General features: G+C 44.5%; 1 protein-coding gene across 9 annotated transcripts in view; it reads right to left on the reverse strand.

Moving 5' to 3' along the window:
• Positions 1-406: 406 nt before the first annotated feature.
• ZZZ3 (zinc finger ZZ-type containing 3) overlaps positions 407-12,348 on the reverse strand; it is a 116,235-nt gene continuing 104,293 nt past the window's right edge. For all 9 annotated transcript variants that reach the window (XM_069102230.1, XM_069102221.1, XM_069102224.1 and 6 more), the window contains 3 exons: positions 3,356-3,490; positions 2,227-2,327; positions 407-1,551 (listed from right to left, as the gene is read on the reverse strand). In XM_069102230.1, the coding sequence (XP_068958331.1) occupies positions 1,407-1,551; positions 2,227-2,327; positions 3,356-3,490 (381 nt within the window). In that variant the 3' untranslated portion in view covers positions 407-1,406. The remainder of the gene's footprint in view (positions 1,552-2,226; positions 2,328-3,355; positions 3,491-12,348) is intronic.

Consider the following 12,348-nt stretch of genomic DNA (forward strand, 5'->3'; position numbering starts at 1 on the left):
TTCCATGTCAATCTTTTAACAAATTTCCAGAACAGGAAACAGCTTTAAAATTCTGCTCACACATTCTAGTCAATCAATTTTAGAATGGAATCCATTTCCATGTGGGTTATGGCTTTCAAGCAAATAAAACTAGCCAGTTGATGTATTAAATATTCATGTGAAATTTTCTCAACGCCAAGTTACAATAAAAGGATACAACCTCATTTTAACATGACTGGAAAAACCCAACAGCCCCAATTCTGAGAAAGCGTTTCCCTTTAGCAACCCACATGGGGGATGGTTTAGAGCATCGTCAGGAGCCAGTGTAAGGCAGCCCAAGTGACCACCACGGCCCTTATGGAAGTATACGCGTTTACTGTAAAAACAGTGTAAATCTGCCGAGAAGGAAGCCACCACAGCCACTCTCTACTATAAACAGACAGTATCCACATAGTTTATTTCTCACAGTTCTCTTGACAAATGAACATTATTTAAGAACAGACGGTATACACAGATAAGAAGAAACATACAAAATGTCTTAAATGATGCACAACAAAATCCAGCAGTATAAAAGGATGCATGTGAACCCTCGCTCACTGCGCAGACGAAGTGTAATCACTTGTTTAAATAGTAATAAAAATACAATCTTTCATGGATCTGGGGCAGACTACAAAAGAGGGGAGTTATTACCATACAGATGATTCTCTATTAGGCAGTTTTCTTTGCTGAGTTGCACGGACAACTCCAAACACAGAGGCAGAGGCTGTGCATTTTTCAAGGAGTTAATGTGGAGTATTAGAGACTGGACACAGTTACTACCACTGGCACTTTCACCATAGTTTGTACACATCACATGATCAATCTTATAGAACATGACATTTAAAAAATAGATCTGAGTGACAACCGGACCACACTCACACACAGCGACCGTGAGCCGGTCACAGAGGCCACGCCGCGTGGGCCTCTGGTAGTGCTTCACTGTTGGGAGGGGAGGAGGACATTTCGAATCAGTCACCGTGGTGAAGGAAGCAGCGCCAACTGGACAGGGGCAGGGACACGTTGGTAAGAAGAGATCCTAGAAGAAAATACCATCACTGGTGAAAACTCTGTCTTCACAACAAAGCTGCAGCCTAGAAAGGGTCTTTCTATAAATACTCTGTCTTCTCAATACCATCGCTGGGACCTGGTCTGAAGCCTTTGGGATGGACTCTCCTGGATGGGGGCTCACCCCCTGGAGACAGTCACCAACAGGGCCCCGAGACAGGGAGACGCGCACAGGAGGCGCACGTGCGGTCGGCCGGCGGCCCAACAGGTAGTGAGACCCCTGGGGAGCGCGCATCACAGAGGGTCCTTTCAGGGGAAGTCGAGAGAAAGCCAGTGCCATGGCTATGTGTGGAAGAGGAGCGTGGCCCAGGGTCTCTCCCATGTCATCTGTTGGCCGGGAAGTAGTTTGGGTCCAGGTAACTGTAGCTGGTGCCCTGGGACACACAGTAGTCTCTGTCTAAGAAAGTCTCTGCCCGGTAAATGGGCTCTAGCTGGTGATCCTCCTTGTGAAAGTCAGTCTCGTGGAGGCTGGAAGAAACGCACACAAGATATGGCCATCACCCCGCGTGTCCGATAGGACCCGTGACCCGGGAGTCCTTACAGACACCCCCCCACACTCACACTTCAGCCCTGGGGGATGTGGGGCTTTTTCTCCAAGTTCCCAAGGCAGTGTGACAGAAGCAGAACATGGAGTCACAAACTCTCCCTTCAGTCCCTCTCCTATCACTGGGAAGGTAGAAATGGGACACCCACTCTGCATGTGAGGTCATGCAAAACACTTTCACATCAGTCATGTCTTTAAAAAAAAAAGGCAAGGAAAATAACAGCTGAGAAAAAGGTGTATGTCCGCCCGTACTGAGCAGGGGATAGGAGTTTTTTGCATCATATAAATGTAGTTCCTCTTTCAGGGAATGAGATGAGCATCTGCTGGGCACCTTTACAATCTCCTCTGATCCTCACAACAACCTGGGGGTGCAGAGGTGCCATTATCATCCCTGTTTTACAGGTGAGAAAACTGAGGGAGGGGCCCGGGTCCTGCCACTAGTATGTGTCTGAGGCTGGATCTCCCTGACTCCAAGCTGCACCACCCCTGGCTACTCCAACACATCGAGTTGGACTTTATGTAAAACTTCTCCTTCTGAGGTTTGGGTCAGGGTCACAAAAAGACAAGCCATTAGCACATCAAGCCCGGGTGTCACTTACCAGTCTGAACAAGAGTCACAGAAGTCCAGGGACATTTCTGGGGGACAATCTTGGCAGTGCCACCGAATGCCCTGAATGGGCTCCATGCCACAGTTATCACACTAGATGGAGGTCAGGAGACACAAGGTCAGGGGCCCATCCAGGGGTCAGGGGCCACACAAACCAGCAGGGCAGGGACATGGCCAAGGAAGAGTCCAGAGTGGAGGGCAGCCTGCATATGGCTTAACTTCCACCTTGGAATCTGGGCTTGCTACTGTGCTGTGGAAGAGGGAACAAGCTCGGAAGGTACTCCACACCCCCATCTCCCATCCCCTGCCCCCCTTCTTAGGAAACAGCACCTAGACTGTGCATCACCCCACCTCAAGTGGACTGTAAGAAGGGAGAGAGCCCCCAGGCCCTGCAGGGAGGGGCTGAAAGGGACCCTGGGCCCAGGGGGCAGAAACTCAATCGCCTCAAAGGGTCTCTGGCATGCTCACTCCTAGAATATGGAGAAGAAGAACTAGGCAAAGGAACAGGGGGTCAGCAGGAAAAACGCAGCTTTTTTGGACTTGGCTGATGAAGCCCTGGCTACTTTTGAAGTGAGGACACTGCCTGTGTCTGTAGAAGGCTGGGTCTCAACTCTGTCATAGGCGGGAGGCCTAACATGGGCAGGGAATGGTCATAGAGCAGGAGGCATGCATGGGTGGGTGGGTGGGTGGCTGTGGCTAACGGGCCCAGAGGCCCCTGCCCAGCCTGCTGCACAGACAGAATGTGTTCTCTGGGGAGGGCCATCCCTCAATAACCAAGTTCCCCGAACAAGCCATCCAGCAGGGTGGCGTCAGTCCCCAGAGATGGAGGGACCCATGGCTGCTTGAGGCACAAGCCTCTGGACGGCAGATAAAGAACGTCAACTGCGGCAGCTTTCAGTTTAGTGTGGCAGAGCGGCCAGGGGCCTACCACTCCCACCTTCTGGAGGCTGGGCTTGTCCTAAGCTGGACGCTAGCGAGCTGGTCCCCGGGATCAGAGAATGTCACCCCTGTCCTTCATGACCCTCCAGCCCCCATGTCCTACAAAAGCCATCTGTGAGGCTCTGCTTCTGAGGAGGGAGGGGGGAGGCCTGCCTGCAGCTGAAGGCACGCCTACCACGTACCTTGAAGCCCGCATGCTGCACAAAGCCACCCTCTGCCTGCATCTGCTGTAGCTTCTTCTTCTTCAGCTTCTTCAGCTCCAGCAGCTCCTTGTACTCAGGTAACTCCCGGCATGGGATAGGAATGCTTTCTTCATCCTGAGGAGAGCAACCCAGACAACAATGAGCAGGTACCAGTCATGTTGTAACAAGGAACTGCGTGGAGGGCCATGCCAAGGAGTGACCCCAATGCCAAAGCATGCTTGGGCCCCTCCCGGGGCTGCCTGCTGCTCCAGGGGCTCTTCTTGGGGAACAAAGCGAACCCCAGCTGTGCTGGTCCCTTTTGTGGGGCTGCTGACTGCCTAAGGGGAAATACCTCCTTTTCCTCTCCCCACAATGGGAGGTACAGTCTCATATACACTAGAAAATGGGCCAGAGTCTAAGAAGGCCTGGACCAAGGGCCGAAAGTCTTTTTCCTTCAGGATCCCAATCATTCAAAACCTATAAAGACAGGTTTAAGAAATACAAGCTAGAGAACCAAGTGTACTAATGTGGTACTGGTGAACCTAAAATTATTTTACATTCATCATGCCACCCTTTTTTTTGTTTTTTGGTTTTTTTTAAAGCAATCAGGGTTAAGTAACTTGCTCAAGGTTACACGGCCAGTTATTATTTCTGGGTGTGGTGCTGAGTATCTGAGCCCGGATTTGATCCAGGTCATCCTGACACTGGAGCCGGTGCTCTTACTCGCTGAGCCACCTGGCCGCCCCTAAGCAATTGGGGTTAAGTAACTTGCTCAAGGTTACACGGCCAGGTGTTTCTGGGTGGGTGCTAAGTGTCTGAGCCTGGGATTCGATCTCCAGGTCTTCTCAACACTGGAGCCGGTGCTCTTACTCGCTGTGCTACCTGGCTGCCCCTCATGCCACCCTTTTTGGACATGAAACAGAAAAAGGGAGAAAAAGAACAAATTAAAAATCCTCAATTAAATACCAAATTAGAAATACTGAAAACCAAAGGAGAGATTAATAAAATTGAAATTAAGAAAACTATTGAACTAATAAATAAAACTAAGAGCTGGTTTTATGCAGGGGGAAAAGAGAGAGAAAAACCTTTGGTTAATTTGATTTTTAAAAAGAAGAAAACCAAATTACAAGTATCAAAATCAAAAAGGGTAAATTCACACACCAATGAGGAAGAAATTAAAACAACAATTAGAAACTATTTTGACCAACTGTATGCTAATAAGTTTGGCAATCTTAGAGAAATAGATGATATTTACAAAAACATAAACTGCAGAGATTAACAGAAAAGGAAGTAAAATACTTAAATAATCCCATCTCAGAAAAAGAAATTGAACAAGTCATCAATGAACTCTCTAGGAAAAAATCTCCAGGGCCCGATGGATTTACAAGCAAATTCCATCAAATATGCAAAGAACAATTAATTTTAATACTATACAGACTATTTGAGAAAATAGGTGGAATGCTACCAAATTATTTTTGTGACGCAAATATGGGACTGATACCTAAACTAAGAAGAGTCAAAACAGAGAAAGAAAATTATAGAACAATTTCCCTAATGAATATAGATGCAAAAATTTTAAGTAAACTATTAGCAAAAAGATTACAGCAACGTATCGTGAGAGTAATACACTTCGATCAGGTAGGATTTACACCAGGAATGCAAGGCTGGTTCAATATTAGGAAAACTATCAGCATAACCAATCATATCCACAACAGAACTAACAGAAATCATATGATTATCTCAACAGAAGCAGAAAAAGTTTTTCACAAAATCAACACAATTCCTATAAAAGCACTAGAGAGCATAGTAATAAATGGAGTCTTCTCTGAAATAATGAGCAGCATCTATTTAAAACCATCACCAAGTATTACATGTAATGGAGATAAGCTAGAAGCATTTCCAATAAGACAGGCGTGAAACAAGGATGCCCATATCACCACTGTTATCCAGTATGCTACTAGAAATGTTAGCTGTAGCAATAAAAGAAGACGAAGAAATTGAAACAATTAGAATAGGCAAAGAAGAAACTAAGTTATCACTCTTTGCTGATGATATACTTAGAGAATCCGTGAGAGTCAGGTAAAAAACTACTTGAAATGATAAACAACTTCAGCAAAGTTGGACATAAAATAAACCCACATAAATCCTCAGCATTTTTATATATTACTAACAAAGCCCAAGAGCAAGAGAGAGAAAGGGAAATTCCATTTTATATTACTGTGTACATTATAAAATATTTGGGACTCCACCCGCCAAAACAAACCCAGAAACTACATGAACACAATTACAACACATTTTTCACACAAATTAAGTCAGACCTAAATGACTGGAAAAATATCAGTTGCTTGTGGGTTGATTGATCTAATATAAAAAAATGGCAATTCTACCTAAATTAATTTACTTATTCACCAATCAAACTACTGAGAAATTATTTCACAGAACTTGAAAAAATAATAAAATTCATCTTAAAGAACAAAAGGTCCAGAATATCCAAGGAATTAATGAGAAGAAATGACAGGGAAGGTGGCCTTGCCTTACCAGATCTTAAAACTGTATTATCAAGCAGCAATCATCAAAACTACTTGGTACTGGCTAAGAAATAGAGGGGTGGATCAGTGGAATACGTTATGTACACAAGACACAGTAGTCAACAACTATAATAATCTACTGTTTGATAAAGCCAAAGACTTCTTTGGGATAAGAACTTTAGGATTAATAAGCTTCTGGGATAAGAACTCACTATTTGACAAAAACTGCTGGGAAAACTGGAAAATGGTATGGCAGAAACTGGGCATAGACCAAACGTCTGACACCATATACCAAAATAAAGTCCAAATAGATACACTATTTAGATGTAAAGGCTGATATTATAAACAAATTAAATAGTTTATCTTGCAGACTTATGAATAGAGGAATTTGTGACCAAACAAGACATAGTGAACATTATAAAATGCAAAACGGATAATTTTGATTATATTAAACTGAAAAGTTTTTGCACAAAGCCAAGGCAACCAAGATTAGGAGGGAAGCAGAAAATTGGGCAAGAATTTTTATAACCATTGTCTCTGATAAAGGCCTCATTTCTAAAATATAGAGAGAACAGAGTCAAATTTACAAGAATACAAGTCACTGCCCAATTGATAAATGGTCAAAGGATATGAACAGGCAGTTTGCAGAGGAAGAAATTAAAGCTATCCACAGTCATATGAAAAAGTACTCTAAATCCCTATTAATTAGAGAGATGAAAATCAAAACAACTCTGAGGTACCACATCACACCTATCAGATTGGCTAACATGACAAAACAGTAAAATGATAAATGTTGGAGATGTGAGAAAGTTGGAACACTAATACATTACTGGTGATGTTGTGAGCTGATCCAATCATTTTGGAGGGCAATTTGGAACTGTGCCCAAAGGGCTATAAAAATGTGCATACCCTTTGACCTAGCAATACCAAAGAGATATAATAAAAAATGGGGAAAGGACCCACTTGTACAAAACTATTTATAGCTCTTTTTGCAGTGGCCAAGAACTGGAAATTGAGGAAATGCCCATCAATTGTGGAAAGGCTGAGCAACTTCTGGTATATGAATGTAATGGAATTCCACTGTGCTATTAAGAAATGAGGGGCAGACAGACTTCAGAAAAGCCTAGAAAGACTTCTATTGAACTGATACAGAGTGAAATGAGCAGAACCAGGAGAACACTGTACACAGTAACAGCCATGGTGTGCAATGACTGACTTTGACAGACTTAGCCCTTCTCAGCAATGCAAAGACCTAAGACATTTCCAAAGGTCTCATGATGGTAAATGCCATCGACACCCCGAGTCAGAGACTGTTGTCTTTCTTTTTGTTGTTGCTGTTTTGTTTTTTTCTTTCTCGTGGTTCCTCCTACTCATTCTGGCTCTAGTCAACATGACTAATGTGAAAGTACGTTTAACAGGAATGTATGTGTAGAGACTATATCAAAATGCAAGCCTTCTTGGGGAGGGAGGAGAGAAGGGAGGGGGAGAAAATCTAACACTTATGGAAGTGAATGTGGAAAACTAAAAAAAATGAGCCCTAAGAATTCCTTGGCGGGGGTGGCCAGGTAGCACAGAGAGTAAGAGCACCGGCTCCAGTGTTTGGATGACCTGGGCTCAGACACTTAGCACCCACCCAGAAACACCTGGCCGTGTAACCTTGAGCAAGTTACTTAACCCCAATTGCTTAGGGGCGGCCAGGTGGCTCAGCGAGTAAGAGCACCGGCTCCAGTGTCAGGATGACCTGGATTCAAATCTGGGCTATGATACTCAGCACCACACCCAGAAATAACTGGCCGTGTAACCTTGAGCAAGTTACCCCGACTGCTTTAAAAAAAAAAAAAAAGAATTCCTTGATGTAGGGGTGTGTCAAAGGGTGCCAGAAAGGAAGCTTCGTTTCCCGGCACCTGATGAAAAGGGTTACTGTGAGTGGGACCCAGATTATGCAAATGAGGACAAAGAGAGAATGGGTCAGGATGAGAATCGTCTGAGGTGCCTGCCCAACACCAAGGACTTGACCCAAACAGTGAAACCTCTACATTTCTAGCAGAGAATAAAGAATACTGAATGGAGAGGACTCTGGGCAGATGGCAGAATAGGTCGGAAAATGCCAAGCTCTCAAGATCTTCCCCCACAAAAGAATTAACATAGCACCTTGAGGAGAACAAAGTGTCAGTGGAGATGAATAAGCATAACCCAGGTCCTCCTGGGACAATTTGAGAAGATCAGAAAAAAGATCCCAAGGAGGAGGTTCTGGCCCTGTGAAGAGTAGGCACCTCCAGGTTGGGTTCCGTTTAGGCAACCCTGTTAATTGGTTTGAGATGCTGCCTCTGTCCCAGCCACGAGAACTTTTACCCCGGGGGATAGTGAGGGGAGTGGGGTGTCTGCACCCGGGAAGATCAAGGGAACCTCTGCCGGCCAGGAAGGCCACAACCAGCTGTGCTGTGAAGAATGGAGGGGCGAGAAGGAACCAGCACATGCCCAGTGAGTGCAGAAGCAGTGTGGGCACTTACAGGAGGCTGGAGGTTTCAGGCTAGATGGAAGAACTGAAGATCTGGGGCATGAGGCACCATTCCCCATGCCCCAGGGCTAGAGGTGACTCCAAATAACAGTATCACCACATACACACAAAAATACACAGGCAAAGGAGAAAAGAATCCAACTATAGAAACCTATTATGAGAATAGAGATGACCAGGGTTCATCTTCAAAGGAATAAATTGAAGTAAAGAAACCCCCAAAGAGTAATGTGAAATGGTCATCTGCCGAAAAAAAACTCATAGAAGACCTTAAAAAAGATTAAAAATCTAATGACAGAGATGGAGAAAAAGCTAAAAAAGAAAATAAGGAAAAACAAGAAGGATATGAAAGGAAAGCCAACCAACTAGAAAAGGAGATCCAGAATCTTAGGGAAGCAAATGACACCTTGAAAATTTCAAACTGGGCCAAGTAAAGTCAGTGAAATTATAAGAGATCAAGAAATGATTAAACAAAATATGAATAATGAAAAACAGAGATAGTAAAACATCTTATAAGAAAAACAACAGATTTGGAGAATAGATCAAGAAGAGAAAATATAAAAATAATTGGACTAACTGAAAGTTATGACAAAAAAATAATCTTGATACAATAATACAAGAAATAATTAAAGAAAACTGTCCTGAAACAGAACAAAGGGGGAAGCAGAAATAGAAAAAACCCATCAATCACCATTTAAAAGAGATTATCATAGTCAAATTCTGAAATCCCCAGCTCAAGGAAAAACTATTAAAAGCATCAAGATCAAAACATTTTAAATGTGATGATGCCACAATCAGAACTGCACAAGACCTGGGGGCAGAAACATTAAAGGACCACAGGTCTTGGAACACAACATATCGAAGAGCAAAAGAATTGGGGCTCCGGCCAAAAATATCACACCCTGCAAAGTTTAACTATTATCTTGAACAAAAAAAAAATTAACATTTGATAAATAAACTTTCAGATTTTCAAGACTTTTGTTAAAAAAAAACCTTAACTTAATAGATAATTCGACATACAAGAACCAAGGTACATAACAAAGACTGATTATAAGGGATCCATCAGGTCAAACTGTTTACTTTTTATACATGTAAAATATAAAATTTATGTCTAAGATTCTTATTAATAATTGGGTAGTTCATAAGAAAGACTGGGGAAAACCGCGGCTTGATATGAATTTAAAAAGTAACAAATGAGGTACAAGAGGTAGAAGTGATACATAGGAATTAGATGGGGAGGAGGGCTGGTGGTTCTGGTCACCAACTTGCATTGGGAACAGGTGTAACACAGAACAATATATACGTATTTAGAAGAGCACAGAAGTCTTCTAAATTCAGAATAAAATGGGATGGGCATGGGGAGGGGGAGGGGGAAGAGGACAAGGGAGGAATCTTTAGATGGGAGGTGGAGGGAACAAATAAAGAGGGGCATAGACGGGTGCTTAGATTTATGGGAATGAGAGGATAGGGGGGCAGGCAAATCACAGGAGGGCAAGGGAGTGGGTAAAAGTGGAGGAGTCAGGAGAGATAGGAAAGAAGAGGTATGCATACACATGACGACAAAGATCAGGAGTAGAATAGGTTTGGGAAAGTACGTCTATATATGTATGTATGTATGTGTATGTATATATCTATAGCTATGGAGAAACACTAAACTTTATTGTGGCCTTCTGGGGGGGTGGCTTAGAGGGAGGGGAAAAAAGAACAAAGTAAAAAAGTGCACAGCAGAGAACAAACCCAAACGCACAAGGAAGAAAAGATGGACAATTCTCAAGACAATGACTATTACTTACAGGTTTTCTTGAAATGAGACTCATTGGTACAGATTTTGAAACCTCTCATGTTCTGCTATGCACATGGCATGCTTTTATTTCTCTCTCACTCTGTATCTAAGTTCCAACCTTTCAGTTCATGATATGTCTTGTTTCTTTCTCTGTTCTCTATTTGTGTTCTGGTGCACAGTGAGAAAGGTTTCCCTGCTCACTACTATTCAGATAGGAGAAAATATTCATGCTTGAAAGAAAAATAACTTTCCACAAAACATTCATGACAATGCAGTGGATCCAGTCTGGGCACGAATGCCAGCCCAGCGGCACTCACGCCCCTCCAGGGGCCAGCTCTCGGGTTTTTCTCAAAGTGCTAGGACAAGACCTCAGGGATAAAGCCGGCCACAAACTACCTCCCAAGAAGGAAGAGGAGACGTACAATCTTATTGCATGGAAACAACAGGGAAAAAAAAGCTTTGTAAACAATTTCTCAGATCAGACCATGAGACCCAACAGGCAGTTCGCACCCACCCAAGCATGTCCAAAAACTACTTTCTCTCCAATGGATGAGTGGTCAAAGGACATGAATACACAGTTCTGAAACCACATGAAGTCATGCTCCATACATGGAACACGCCATGAGAGATGGGAAGAGTGAGTCCTGGGGCTGAGGGAAGAAAGGCGCACTGCCAACGAGTGAGAGCATTTGGAAAACAATGTGGAACGGGCACAAAGTGCCTGACATGTCCCCACCCTTGGACCCAGTGGTCCCAGTACCAGGCTCATACCCGAGGAAGCCAGTGTACCCCCCCTAAGAAATGGGGCATGCAATGGAGGCAAAAGGCAGCAACGACAACCGTGGACAGGAAAGGAACCGCCCCCAGAACAATTAATGGGGGTGGGGGGTGGCGGAAGAGGCCTCAAAGAAGGAAGGGGAGAAGACACCACCAGCCTTCTCCTTTGCAGAAGGGGAGGTCCTAGATCTGCTAGACGGCACATGTTTTCAGACACTGTCAATTTATAAAAATATATTGATATTTTTGCTCATTTTTTTCTCTTCCTTTTTTTAGTCTTTAAAAAACATTTGTTACATGGGACAACTTTCTAGAAGGGGCTGGGAGAAGGATGCTGGGGAAAATGATGAGTAATGCAAAACCAAAAGATATCAATAAAAACTTATCTCAAAAGAAAACCTTTAGGGGAGGAGAGGCTAAATAAAGGAGCCCCAGCAAAGCTAAGTGAAGCTGCCGCCCCCGACTGTGAGGAAGGAGCCAGCCTCAGCCTGCCTTTGCTTGGCAGAAATGAACAGATAACAGAAGGACAGACAGACTCACCCCACCAGCCCTCCCTTCCTCTGAGTAAACAGCAGCCCCAGCACTAGCTCTTCCCCACCCAGACTCATCTGTCTCAGCTGTGATTATTCCTTGATTCTATGTCTGAGATTCCCACAGGGGTCTCCTGTGCTCCCCCCCCCCCCCCCGCCCCAGCACACAGTAGGCGCTCTGTGCAGCCTGGGGACAAACTGTCCTGGGGGGAAGCCACGCGGCTTGGGCGCAGGGTCAGGCTGGAAAGCCTGCGCTCCACGAGACCTTCCGTGGTGATGAGGCCGCAGGGCAGGATGGGCACTTCAAGCTTACTGTCACTGGCTCAACATGGCTGCTCTTTTCTGACATTTAGAGCAGGAGTTTAAAACAATTCATCTATTATTATGATGCCTGGTATACCAATGGTGTCAATGCCATGCGCTTTTCTTCCAAGTGGCAGGTCTCTCTCTCCCCACTTCCCTCTCTTCTCTCTCCTCCCTCCTTCTCTGTCTCTCCCCTTCCTTCTTTTCTGTCTCTCCCCATTTCCCTCTCTTCTCTCTCCTCTCTCCGTCTCTGTCTCTCCCCACTTCCCTCTCTCCTCCCTCTTTCTCTCTGTCTCTCCCTTTTCCTCTCTTCTCTCTCCTCCCTCTTTCTGTCTCTCCCTTTCCCTCTCTTCTCTCTCCTCCCTCTTTCTCTCTGTCTCTCCCTTTCCCTCTCTTCTCTCTCCTCCCTCCTTCTCTCTCTCTTCCCCCTTCCCTCTCTTCTCTCTCCTCCCTCCTTCTCTCGTCTCTCTCCCCCTTCCCTCTCTTCTCTCTCGTCCCTCCTTCTCTCTGTCTCTCTCCCCTTCCCTCTCTTCCCTCTCCTCCCTCCTTCTCTTTCT

Source organism: Petaurus breviceps, unplaced genomic scaffold (genome assembly GCF_028583685.1).
Source record: "Petaurus breviceps papuanus isolate PSGF00001 unplaced genomic scaffold, PetGlider_PUasm1.0 545, whole genome shotgun sequence".
Taxonomy (NCBI): Eukaryota; Metazoa; Chordata; class Mammalia; order Diprotodontia; family Petauridae; genus Petaurus; species Petaurus breviceps.